The following is a 13,936-nucleotide window of genomic DNA, read 5'->3' as shown; positions in this document are numbered from 1 at the left end:
GAGGCCCAGAGCTGCCCAAGGTGGGTCTGTATACCGCTCCCATGGATTATAGGTATGGAGACCCTATGATTAGCTAAGCTAGGGAGTACCAGTCACACAGCACAGGGCTTTGGTCTGCTGCTGGTGCTTTATGTTCACCCAGGGAGTGTGGGGTATAGAATAAACTTGGTTCCTGACCAGGGAGTGTGGGGTCCCCTGAACCCCATCTTTCACACAGAGATAATTACAATTCTCCCAGAGTGACTGGGAAGCTGAAATGCAATATAAAGACCAGAGCGAAGTTCTGTGCTCAATAAGTGGTGGTGATGCAGTGGATCAAACCATGGTCCCCAAATATATTTGACCTCTGAGCTGTTTGACCTTTGGCACACCACCTTCCCAGCACTTTAGAGATGCCACATTGTGGGAGAGATCCTGGGGCACCATCCTGGTGGGTGGCAGTTGGATGAGTACCTGCAAGGGAGTGAGCTCACATGAGGCAGGTTACCAAAGGAAGAATGAGCTTGTGGGTGGAGAAAAGAAGGCTGCAGGGATTGGAGACCCTGGCAGGGCCAAGAGGGGCTGGTGGGCCCATTCTCGCAGTGACCAGACCCACTTTCTCTGAGCACTGACCCTAAGCCCAGCTCTGCTGGAAAAGCAGAAGTGGTCTTTGTCTTTGTGGGGCTTATGTCCAAGGCTGACATTGGGGTCATCAAGGAAACAGAAAGTTGGGAACCAAAGTTTAGGAATCCTTTTTTTCTCCTTAATATTAGCCTCTTCTCTTTTAATATGTCAGCAACTGTTAACTCCCTTCAATGACTGTGTACTCATTCTTGGTCTCCACTAATATACATTTTTTAAAAATTGATTAGCATTAAGAAAATGAAGAAACCAAAAAAATATATTGATTAGCATGGACAAAATGATGAAACTAGAAAAACATAGAGAAATATAACAAATATCCATATTCTCACCACTTAGATTTAACAACAGTGAACATTTGGCCATACTTCTGACACTCTTTAAAACAAAATTAGACTAGACACCAACAGGCAAGTGAATAAACTAAAAGTAATACATCCAACCAAGAGAATATTATTCCACCTTAAAAAAGAAAGGAAGTACCACTACATGCTACAATGTGGATGGACTTGAACACATTATGCTAAGTGAAAGAAGCTGGTCACAAAAGACCACATATTGTGTGATTCCATATATAAGAATTATCCAGAATAGACAAAAAAGACAGAAAGTAGGTTTAGTAGTTGAAGATATTAGCAGTATAAGGAATGTGGGGAGTGTGAAGAAGATGCAGTACACTTAGAGCATGGTGAAAGCCACAGAACTCTGTAACTAAATGAAAAGCACAGAACTGTGCTTTTAAATGAGTGATTTTGTCATATGTAAATTATATCTCCAAAAATGTATGTTAGTTTACTAGGGCTGCAGAACAGAGGACTACAAATTGGGCATCTTAAAAGAAAGAAACTTACTGTATCATAGTTCTAGAGGCTGGAAGTCCAATATCAATGTGTTTACAGAGTTGGCTCCTTCTGAACTCTGAGGGAAGGATCCATTCCAGGCCTCTCTCCTTGGCTTACAGAGGGTCACCTTCTCCTGGGGTGTTTTCACATCATCTTCCCTCTCTGTGTGTCTGTCCCTGTGTCCAGATTTCCCCTTCGACAAGACACTAGAAGTATTGGCTCAGGACTCCCCTCAATGATTTTACTCTGACTTGATCACTTTTGTGAAGCTCCCAGCCCCAGATAAGGAGACATTATTATTTTTCCCATGTCTGCGGTTATTGATGCAGTTTTGGAGGATTCACAGCAAGAAGATAGACTTGAAGCATCAGTGGCCCTTGCAGCCCTGGCCTGCAGAATCTTCCAAACACCTGATCAGAGACCTCCTCATGTCCTGTGGTCCCAGAACCAAACTCCAAAAGAGCAGCCTGCCCCACCCCACTCTACCCCCTGCCCCAATAAAGCCCCGGAGGCATAGAAACAGAGCACAGGCTGACAGAATGGGGACAGAGGAGGAAAATCAAGCCCAGCCTCAGAGACCATCAGGGAAGGCTACTTGGCCTTAGGGATTGTCAGCCAGCCAGGAGTAGGTCCAGAGTCCCCTGGGACCAGAGCTTCATGTGGGGGGTGCTCAGGGCCAGCAGGGCAGCAGTCACCAAGGCATCCTCTTTTCCAAGGGTACCCTAGATGCACCCTGCCCTGGAGGGTCCCTGGTTCCATCTCTGCAAGCCAGAGCCAAGCACCATTCTTGCTGAGAGCTCACCTTCTCTCCTAGTGGGACTCAGGACTAGGGAAAACTGCCAGATCACAGCCAAGGTCACAGCAAGAGTCTACATTCTCAGAATCTTCCTGAAAGAGAGCAGTCTTCATGGCTAGTTGTGCTGGAGCCTGTCTGGGTCAACATCCCCAGCCCATGGCTGTCCTTACTCCCCTGCATCCTCACCATGCGTGGCCAAAAGCCAGCTCTCTCAGGTGGGTTCCCTCAAAAGCAGTCTTTGAGAAAAGGATTTGAGGACAAATCCTTGGGAGGAGATGATCCCAGGAAGCACCAGTAGGAGGGAGAGGAAGTGGACAGGGGAGGAGAGAGCCAATACTATGTACATTAGTGAGCTTCTGTGCAAAATGAGGGCAGGGGGCTCACTCGTCGTTCCCGAGGACCCAAAAGAAACAGTGAGGATCTCCCTCAGCTCTCCCACTGTGAGGAAAGGAAGTTGGGGTTCACTCACTAATTCATGCCCTGCACTGGTTTTAAATCCCATGACTTCCATCTGCCTCTATTTTGATGACAGCCACAGAGGGCCACCAGATGGGGAGGAACTGACTGGAGGGACCGCCAGAATGGCCATGGGTGTTGGCTGAAGTGTTTATCAGCTGGGCAACTTCAGGCAAGGCACAGTCACGTTTGTTGACTGAGCAAAAGAACTAGAGTGTCAACATTTGAGGAAAGGGCTAGGTGTATGTTGTTCCCTGCTCTACTGGGCATCTGGCACAGGGAACACTTAGGGGATATTTGTGGAAGGGATGTTTTATGGCTTGGTGTAAAATCTTTTATTACTGATAATAGCTCCCAATTATTGATGACTTCCTCTGGGTCAGGCCCTGTGCTAAGTGCTCCATGCCCCATTTCGCCTCTGGAGAACCCCATTATTACAGCGGTGGTATTATGTCTATAGTGAGATTGTTTGGCAGAGAAGGTGCCTAACCAAGGCCACCCAGCTCGAAAGCAGTAGCAAGATGAAAGTCAGGCTCCAGAACCTGTATTTCTTTTTTCAGACTATTCATTAAAAAACAAAGGAAAAAGGGGCCTCCCCGGTGGCGCAGCGGTTGAGTGCTGGGTTGTGAAGCTGCCCGCAGCCTCTGCAGCGCCAGATCGATCCCCGGCTGCCAGCAAGGCTCCCACATGGCACGCAGACCTCTCCTGCTGCCCACTGCTCCCCTCAACAGTGTGTTTCATCAGTCTGTCTGTTCTGCTCCTTGCTTTGGCTCTGGTGAATTCTCTCATTCTCCCAAGCTTCTGACTGTACCAGTGCTTGTATAAATAAATAAATAAATCTTTAAAAAAAAAAAAAAAAAAAAGGAAAAAACAACTGTGTAACTTCCTACTATAAATTGCATAAATCTGAAGGGTACAACTTGATGAACACACACACACACACACACACACACACACACACACACCGCGGATCAAGAGCCAGAGGATGTCCAGCAACTCAGCAAGCTGCTTTCCTAGAGCACCCCCCCTCCAAAGGCAGCGAGTCTGACTTTTTTTTTTTTTTTTTTTTTTAGATTTTTTTTTTTTTTAATTTTTTTATTTATTTATACAAGCACTGGGTACAGTCAGAAGCGTGGGAGGGTGAGAGAATTCACCAGAGCCAGAGCGGGGAGCAGAGCAGGCAGAAAGACGGAAGTACACTGCTGAGGGGAGCAGCGGGCGGCAGGAGAGGTCTGCGTGCCATGTGGGACCCTCCTCAGGTGACCGGGGAGTAGCCGGGGATTGAACCAGCGCTGCAGAGGCTGCGGGCAGCTTTGCAATCCAGCGCTCAACCGCTGCGCCACCGGGGAGGCCCGAGTCTGACTTTTTAACACCACTGAGCTTGTCTTCTGCAATGTCTGTCAGTGGATTCTCATAGTACATTCCCTTTGGTGTCTAGCTTCTCGGACTCAACATTTTGTCTCTGAGCTGTGTTCATTGTTCCCATTATCAATCAGCAGTCTGTGATTAATAATCACAATCGTGATTTGCCATGGTTGTGTTAATATATGTGCGAGCATACTGTGGTGTGAATATATCCCACTTTTTTTTAAATTCCTTCCTGTTTCTAGTTCTTGACTATTACAAATAATCAAGCTTTGTGTGTCTCCTTTGGTGAATGTAACACCTGTCTCTGCTGGACTGAGGAGCAGGAGTGGAATGATTCAGCATGGGTGTTCATCTGATTAGTTTTCATAGGTTTTACCAAACAATTTCCCGAAGTGCTTGTACTGATCAGAGCCTGCACTACGCCATCACGATATGCTGTGTCATGTGGCTGACAAAGATTTTGGAGCGCAAATTCTGGGCCAGACCCCATGGGAGGGTAGGTGATTTTGAGGTGATCTGTCATGTGCAAGGAACTTGCAGTCACATAGGAGAGATGAGGATCATGCACCGATAACCACCATGCACAAGACAAGGTGCCTTCACCTGTGTACAGTCCTGTACAGTTTGCACCCAGGACTTTGTTTCATTCAGCCCACTGGAACATTGAGGGAGGGGATATCATGGTCCCTTTCTTTTACAAATGAGGAAACTGAGAATTAGTGACTTGTCCACAGTCACAAGCAAAAGTAGAACAGAGCTCACATCTTGCAGTCCTACCAAGTGGTCTTAGGCGAGATCTGGTGTTTGCCATGGTGCTGAGCACTGTGCCACAGGGCAGCAGTATTTGCAGCAGTGTTTGCCGCACTGTGGGAGAGCAAGGAGGACGTGGTACTGCATTGGTTATGAAACCTGTTCCCTGGCTCTTACTCTGTGAACTTGAGCTAGTCACTATTCCACTCCTTGAGCCTCAGTATCTCCCTCTGCAAAATGGGTAACACTTTCTCTTTAGGGAATTGTTGTGAGGATTAAATAAGTTAGTGGCTAGAATAGTCCTGGTGTGGATGTTATGGATGTGTTTTTAGAACATGTCTTTTCATGTTCTCACAGTAAAAGTCATGTGTGTCTTGTGGAAATATCAGTGATGGAGACCGGTCCTTATTCCTGCTCAGATCATCTGGGGAGGAGGGGCTGGCTTTCCTTCAGTAACCCCCCCAACCCTAGTTGGCCTCCCAGCCTGGACAGTCCCGCCTCTGGGTGGGGTCAGTTGGGAAGGAATCCTGGCTGATTGCTGACAATGAGCCACATTCTTCTTCAGAGTGGCTGCCCAAGTCCACCCAGCTGATGTAAGCCGAGGGCGTGGCCAAATGCACCCAGGAAGGCAGGTCTGCCTGACCTGTGACTGGTGGAGCCACAGGCGTGCCCAGGGCTTGATCTGACAGCAGGGCTTGCTGAGGCCACCAGGATGTGACTTTTAGGTGTGCCTCTTTATTTTGCTCTGTGATTGGGCTACAGGGCCACCACCGTGTGCCACAAGCAAGTACCCTCCAGTAGAGGTTGTACTTGAGAACTCTAGGCTGGTGGGGATTCCCCCAGGCAGGGCTTGGCAGAAAGCCAAGGCCTGCAGCCAAATGGACAGCCATCATGTGGAAAGGCTGCATGCTTGCAGCCTACCCCCATTTCTTTCCCTCCAAACCCCATTATTCTTCTAGAGGCCAGGTCCGCCAAGTACCACCTGTGCAACCTGGAGTGACTGACCTCATCTCTTCCAGACTCAGTTTCCAGATCCAGACCACAGAAGTGAGGATCTCTTCCTCTAGGGGACATTGAGGGAGGTACAATAGCACACAGTAGGTGTTATCAAACACGGTAGGCTCTGTATAAATGATGGCCACCTAACAATACTCTCCTGGGCCAGGCACTCATTCCAGAACCCTCATGGGCATCTGCCATGTGCCAGGTACAGTTTCAGATGAGGGAATACAGAAAAAAATAGGATGAAAGACATTTCTGTCCTACAGAGTATAGGGGACAAGACTTGGTGTGAGAATGTCAATTAGAATGGAGAAGGCGCCGTTCTTGAGGGGGCCGAAGGAAGAACATTCCAGTCAGACAGAAGAACAGATGCAAAGGGCTTGAGCTTTGTGTGCTTAAGGAACAGACAGCAGGCCCCTGCAGCACCATTCCAGGGTGCTATTCATTCTTAGGACCCTTGCAGGGGTTGCCTCCTCTGGGGACAAAAACTGTGCCATCAGCTTCTTTTAGAGAGCAAGTTTCTCCTAAGATCAAAACAAAATGCCCACCCCTCCCCATCACAGTTGAAGGCTGATCCTTCTCTTCTAGAGCCCCTGGATCCGGCGCAAACTGGTTTCTCCTGCCTTGTCCTCACCAGCTCCAGATAACCATCATGGGGAGGAAGTTAATGAAACACCAAATAACCTAAAGATCTTCCCATGAACCAAGGCAACAAGATGGGCTTATCTTATCGGCCCTGTGACATAGTGAGAGGGGCAAAATCCTGGAAAAAAAAACTGGATCAGGGCACAGTATGAAGCCTGGGGAACTGGTCTGAGTGCTCTGTACAGGGGCTGGAGGAATTTCAGGTAACATGAGGGTTTGGGGGGGCGTAGGTATGTGGTGTTAATGAGGGTGTTCCAGTCAGTGCCCACTAACCAAGTGGAGAGAAGGAGGGATCTTGGGAATGAAGTGAGCTTTAGCTACGGGTATGGCTTGATCCGGGACCCTGAGGTTTAGGATTTGATTGCTTTCACCCACCTCCCATCACCTTCCTCTCTATGATGCAATGGCATCCTCACTAGGTCCCCCTCCTTCCACTCTTGCCCCCACCCCCACCCCATGAATCCATTCTCTACATGTATTAGAAAACATATCACTTCCCTATTAAACCCCCTCCCAGGGCTGCCTAATACCTTAAAATAAAGCAGAAACTCCTTATCAAGGCCCCAGAGGCCCTTGCTGATCTTCTTAACCTCAGTTCACTCTCCTTCCCCTCACTGACTCTACTCCCTCTGTCCCTTGAACATACCACACTCATTCCTACCCCACTGACTGTGTACCTGCTATGTCCTCCTGGAGTAGCATTATCCAGACAGCTCCCCATCAGCACAGCTCAGATGTCACTATCCTTGAACATCCAACACCTTGGCCCCTCTATTCACTCTCCAGGCCATGGACATCCAAAAGGACTTTCCAAGAAGGCAGAAATGTTATCTCTGCGCTGCCTAGTTCAGCGCCCACACGCCTCAAGCCCACTAATGAGCACCTGAAATGTGGCTACTGGGATGAGCAACTTTCCATTTTACTTAAGTTTACTTAAATGTGACTAGAGGTTACCATATTGGACAGAGTGATTCTAATGTATCACAGATAAAATTTTATTTCCTAGTCCTCAGCATACATTTGACATCATCTTATTTCTTTGTTTATTGGTCTGTTTCTCTAACTACAGTATAGGTCTATGAGGATAAAGAGTGGGATTGAGTCCATTTGTCTATTGCTATATCCCCAGGGGTTAGAACTGGGCCTGGCATACAGTAGGTGCTCAATACATGTTTGTTGAGTGAGTGAATGAATGGCTGTAAATTCTGGTGTTACTGAGTTGCCTGAAAGGAAAGCTGATTCTACTGGGGACTTGCTTTGTGACCTCAGGTCAGATCTTGCGCTCTCTGGGCTCAGCAGGTTTTCAAGGGCCGTTCTGATTCTAAGGACTGAGGCTTCCTGCTTCTTTTACTCTACCCAAGAAGCCTCCCATTTCCCCATCTCCTTGATCCCCTCCCTATTCCACCCATTCTCCCAGTCTCCCTAGTTGTTTTTTGTAGGAAGGGCGATCAGACAGGTTTCCTGTACCTGGAACCTGTGTTTGGGAAATGATCAAATAAGTCTGGACTGTGCTCATCTCCTATAAACAAATGGCCTTCAGTCACTACTTGTGGAATGATTAAGTTGTTTTGCACTTGTGGGGGCTCTGTCCTGGATGAAAGACCACAATAGGCTAAGGTCAAAGGGCCTACAGCAGCCAGGTGGCTACAGTGTGTGTGTGTGTGTGTCTGTCTGTCTGTCTGTCTGTCCGTACCAAGAGTTATCTGTCTGTTTGTATCATGAGTTGACTACAGGGTCCTCCAAGCCTGGACCCTGAAGTTGCCCCACCAACTACCCCACTCTTTTCCTTCTCAACCTTTGGGTGGGACTCAGGGTCTCACAGAGGGTGCTTGGACCCTTCATGTTTCTTATAGGGACTTGCAGAAAGAACAGAGAATCTGATACTGATCATGTGTGACTTGAACACTGACCCTCAACCCCCAGCATCCAAAACACATACACATTGACATGGAGACACATATATATCCATTCAGCTAGACCCAAAACACAGCTACAGACACTGACATACACTCACAGAGGGGCATGGACACAACCAAGACACCATGCGTACAACACACATGTGAGCAACACACTCAGCCAGACAGAGCACAACACCTAGGCAATTCCACAGATACACAGGTATATAGGCATCGAGGCCAACCAAAGAGTGTAGCTGTCTGCAAAAACACATAAGCCCATGGCATTGTCTCACATACATACAACAAATACATAGATGCCTCCACACAACTCATATCACACTCACCCAGTCATGGACCCACAGATAAATATACCAATACACAAGCAGACATATAACATAGCCATGCTTACGTGTTCCCTCAAAGGTAGTCAGACCCCCACGTGGACATGTACAGATATGGACACCCAAGGAGATGCTATTTCCATAACTCACATGTACCCATGTGCACACACACGCACAGACACACACACACACACAACCTCCTAAGTGACCCAGGGTATAGACTCTGAGCCTCCACCCCCAAGTCAGGTTGCATGCAGGGCTGTAGGCCGGAAGAGCAGCAGTCTCATCCTGCCCTGGCCAGCTGGCCATCCTCCAGGCCCTGGTGCACATGGTGGGGCCAAGCCGGGGGCAGTCCAGCTGGCAGTCTGCGTGCCTACCTCTTTCAATCCCAGGCCCCTTCTCCTTGGTTGTGTGAACCTGACGGCCTTCCTCCCCTCAAATGAGTGAGCCCTGGAAATTTGTATGACAACCTAGGTGTTTTGTTTTGTTTTGTTTTATAAGTAGAAAATCTGTCAGGACTGATTCTAAGCCCCATAGAACAGCAACTGGTTGGGGCTATGAAGGTGCTGCCCATTTTAGGTCCATGCACCCTCTGGCTCATCAAAGGCACTGCAGTGGGTCCTCACCTGCCAAGGCCCTGACTGCAGTCCCAGAAATATATGCTTCCAGATTTTTGTTTTTCTGCATGTGTATGTACATGTGTGTGTATATCCATTCAAGTATATGTGCACGCCTTGTTAGTAACTTTTTTACAAAAATGGGTTCACTCAGCAAAAACTGTATGAGACCTTACATAAATTTCCCCATAATATACCATGAATAAAATTTCTCTGAGGATAAATAATTACATTCTAAATAATTTTTAAGTTTTTGAATGATTTTAGGTTTACAGTGAAGAGGAGAAAATGTCCTAATACAGAGTTCCCACAAACTCTTAACCCAGCTTCTGCTAATGTTAAATCTTATGGTACATTTGCCAAAACTAAAAAATAAACATTAGTAAAATATTATTAACTAAGCTACAGACTCTAATTAGCATTTTGCCAGTTCTTCCACAAATGTCCTTTTTCTGTTCCAGGACCCCATCTGGTTTCCCACGTGACTCTCAAAGCCAGTTCCTTTCATTCCTCTGGTCCATGACAGTCACTGAGTCTTTCCTTGTTCTCATGACCTTGACAGTTTTGAAAAGTGCTGCTCAGGTATTTTTGTAGAATGCCCCTCAGTCTGCATTTTCCTGATGTTTTTCTCAGGATGCAGCATGTTATGGCTTTGGGAAGAGATGACCACAGAGAAAAGGAACACTTTCACTTCTTCATATTAGGGGGTACCTGATATTTACACGATTTATCACAGGTAATGGAAAAGCTGTTCCCTTGGTAAGGGAGTATGTGCTGGATTTCTCAAATGTGAAAGTACTGTTTTCCCCCAATTCACGCAGTGAGGGATTGAACTCCACCTCTTGGAGGGGGAATGACTACATGTGTTCTCACAACCTGATCTGAAATGAGAGAAAGTAGAGTGGCATCCCACTCTACTTTATGGATCTGCCATCATTTGTTTAGCTGGTACCCTCGTGGCAAGTTTGATTATTTTGTTGCTTTTGATTTTTTTTAAAGATTTATTTATTTACACATACAAAAACTGGGGTACAGGCCAGAGGTGTGGTTGGTGAGAGGATTTACCAGAGACAGAGTGGGGAACGGAACAGGCAGATTGACGGAAATACACTGCTGAGGAGAGCAGCAGGCGAGGCAGGAGAGGTCTGCTGCGCCACGTGGGTTGCTCCCTGGCTGGGGATTGACCTTGTGCAGCAGTGGCTGTGGATAGCTTCAAAGGTTGCATCTTAACCCCATGTGCCACCAGGGAGGCCGCTCAGTTTTTTTCTTTTATAAACAAAGCTGCAAAGAATGGCACTGTAGCTCAACCTCAGATTCAACAAATATTTTTCAAGCAACTTCTCCATAACAGGCAATGCACACTCTGGTGAGCAGGCTCTGTGTATCTTTTTCATTTTGTTTTCTTGGAATAAATTCATGGGTTGGGATTGTTGGTCAAAAGATAAGCACATTTATAAGGTTTTTGATAAGTATCACTAAACAAACCTCCAGGAAAGCTGTACCAATTTACTCACTGGATTGACATTTTCCTTTTTCAATCCCCTCCCCTTTTTTTCTTATTACAAAAATAATTCATGTTTTTATGAGATAACTGGGAATTATTTACTGGACATTTGATGATATTAAAGGATATTTTTTTAGGTGTGATAATGGCATTGTGGCTACTTTAAAAAAATAGTCCTTATCTTTTAGAGGCACACATTGAAGTATTTATGGAAGAAATTATATGAATTGGGGATTTGCTTCAATGTAATAAGGGAGAGGAGAAGTAGGTGGGGATTTGACTGAAACAAGACTCATCATGAGCTGATGATTGTTGAAGGCAGGTGATAAGAACACCCACTTTCATCATACAATTTTCTCTATATTAGTAAAAAACAAAATTTGTCTGAAAATTTTTAAACACAATATAAATCCATAGGTGAGAGTCCTCATTTCTTTTTAAATCCTAGGATCAGTTATAATAGTTTGGTATATGTCAGTTCTTCTACAAATGTCCTTTTTTATTATTACAAAAATAAATAATGTTTTTATAAGACAACTGGAAGTTGTGCCTCTATATGTGCCTCTGGACCTTTTCTATGCAAATACTATGTATATTACAGAAACACATACTTAAAAGAGGAATGTGCTACCACTATATGTACAATTTTCCACTAGCTTTTAAACAGTATTTTGCAGATGGTTGGCTATTTCAACACTATCTCATTCTTTAATAGCTTCATGGCAATCCCCTGTATCAAAGAACCATAATTTATTTATCTGAGCTTCTAAAGGTAGACAGCTGGCATATCTCCAATTTTCTGTTCTGAAGAACAATGATGCAGTAAACATCCTTGAACATACTACACCTTTGCATATCTGAGGGAGTAATTTTACAAGTGGAGTCACTAGTCAGAGTATGTATATTCAAATTTTTAATAGAATGGCTAAATTGCTCTTCCGGTGGAATTAGTACATGCAAAGCACAACTTTCTCTTCTGATGCATATCTGCGGACTATTGTCATTTGGTGCCTGTTGTAGAAAGGCATCATGGGGACAGAGCTGGAAGAGGCCTCTGAGATCTTTGAATCTGGCTTCCAGGGCAGCCATCTGCGCCTCAGGGAAAGGCAGGGCCAGGCTTCCGATACTCAGGGCAGGGCTGCAGCAAGCTGAGATGGAGGTTGTGCAAAGTGGTTATGAACCTGAAGCCAATTTCTGAATCCGGTCTTACCATTTACTGGTTGTATGACCAGGAATAAGGTAGTTGACCTCACTGTACTCTGGTGTTACTGAGCTCCCTATCTGTAAGCCAGGAGTAATAGCAGTTCCAGGGAAGAGCTATCAGGGAAGGGCAAGGAGGTTTTTCCTGAAGATGTGTTTGTACCATTTCAATTGAAGTACATGTTCATTTGGGGAGGCTTTGGAGAGACTGTTGCAGGATGGGGGGAGGGTAATAAGGACTCCCATCATTCACCACATTGCACTACCAGAGCTGCCTTCAAATGGTCAGTTATTTTGTATAACTGAATGCCACCACCCAGCACACTGTCCAGCACACACCATCAGTGCTCAATGATCATGAATCACCCAAGAGGTGACACGATAACTGATGGGGACTAGACCAGGATCAGGAATACTGTCCTTTCTGAGAGACTAGCCAGAAGGGGGAGGCCCAAGCGACTGGAAAAGAGGAATGGACCAAATCTGGCCTACTATTTATTACTGTAAATAAAGTTTTATTGGAACACAGGCACACACATTCATATATATACTGGAACACAGGCACACACACACACATATATATATATTGCCTATGCATGCCTGTATGTGGTAACAATAGTTTGTCAAGTAGTTTCAACAGAGATTATGTGGTCTGCAAAGCTTAAAATGTTTATTAAATGGCTTTTTACAGAAAAAGAAAAATAGTCAATAGTCTGGCATAGGGATTATAGGTATAATAATAAATGCTGGTAGTTTTTGAGCACTTATTATGTTTCAGGTATCATCCTAAACACATTATATAAATTAATTTATTTAGTCTTCACAGTCACCCTATGAAGTAGATGCTATTTGAGGGAACTAGTCTCAAAAGGAGTTCCAGTACACTGTGTCTCCTGGGATCCACACCCTTCTGCATTCCCCTCCCACGACCAGTCTGGGTCAGCCAGGTGCTGACTAATAGAATGCAGAAGAGGTGACACTGCACCAGTCCAGACCCAGCCTGTAAGAGCACTAGTAGCTTCTTCCTTCTTCTCAGAGCACATTGGGACACTGAGATGGCATGAACAGTCAAGAGTTAAGGGGAGGGGGGTGGGGGGGGTGGGAGGGGAGGGATTGGGGTCATAATGGGGGGGTTGCAATTGTATGGGGAATATAAAAATAAAATTTATTATTAAAAAAAAAAGAGTTAAGGGGAGAGGCCACGGGGGAAGGAGAAGGAGGAACCCAGCCAGCTGGGTTTTGGGGACCCAGCCCAGTCTCACATGAAAGGCCTCCAGGAAAGACCAGCAAAACTGATTGGCCGACCCCAGTCAACTCAAAACTATGAAAGGCATACATCTGCACTTAGCCACTGTGTTTGGTAGAATGGGTAGTTTAATGCAGCAACAGCCAACTAAGGCATGACCTCTACTACGATAATCCCAGGTCTGTCAAAACATTTCCCTCTCTACTGTCCCTCAACCAGTGCACAGATCAGGACTTACCTGCATTGGGAGCCTACTTGGAGACCTTTGTTTCTTCTTTGTTAATTGCACCTTCTAGATACACATTTATACACTGAGATGCATACATGAAACTTACTTAAGGGTACAGTCTAATTAATCTTGACATATTCACTTTGAGTATTTGACCTCATACAAAATGCTGTTCTAGGTACCTGGAAATGAAACCCAAGGTTACAAAATGTAGACCCTGTTTGCGTGGGTTTTATAATCTGGTATGGGAGATACAGCACAAGACAGAACAGTACATTTTCATTCGATCACTTGCCGTGTGCTTTTTGAGCACCTACTATGAGCCAGGCACTGAAGTAGGAAAGAACAAGAATCACCTCTGCCTTCAAGGTGCTCATAGTCTAGTCCAGTCTTGCAGAGCAGCACAACAAATGGTTAAATA

General features: G+C 45.6%; 1 protein-coding gene across 1 annotated transcript in view; it reads right to left on the bottom strand.

Annotated features, from left to right (window-relative positions):
• TNFRSF13B (TNF receptor superfamily member 13B) overlaps positions 1 to 13,530 on the bottom strand; it is a 96,849-nt gene extending 83,319 nt beyond the window's left edge. The window contains exon 1 of the mRNA XM_037493248.1: positions 13,525 to 13,530. Coding sequence (XP_037349145.1) covers positions 13,525 to 13,530 — 6 coding nt within the window. The remainder of the gene's footprint in view (positions 1 to 13,524) is intronic.
• Between the last annotated feature and the right edge of the window lie 406 nt (positions 13,531 to 13,936).

The sequence above is a fragment of the Talpa occidentalis genome, unplaced genomic scaffold (assembly GCF_014898055.3).
Source record: "Talpa occidentalis isolate TD23 unplaced genomic scaffold, MPIMG_talOcc4v2.1 talOcc4.7, whole genome shotgun sequence".
Taxonomy (NCBI): Eukaryota; Metazoa; Chordata; class Mammalia; order Eulipotyphla; family Talpidae; genus Talpa; species Talpa occidentalis.
Note: the sequence above shows the minus strand (reverse complement) of the source record. Positions and strands in the feature narration are given on the sequence as shown.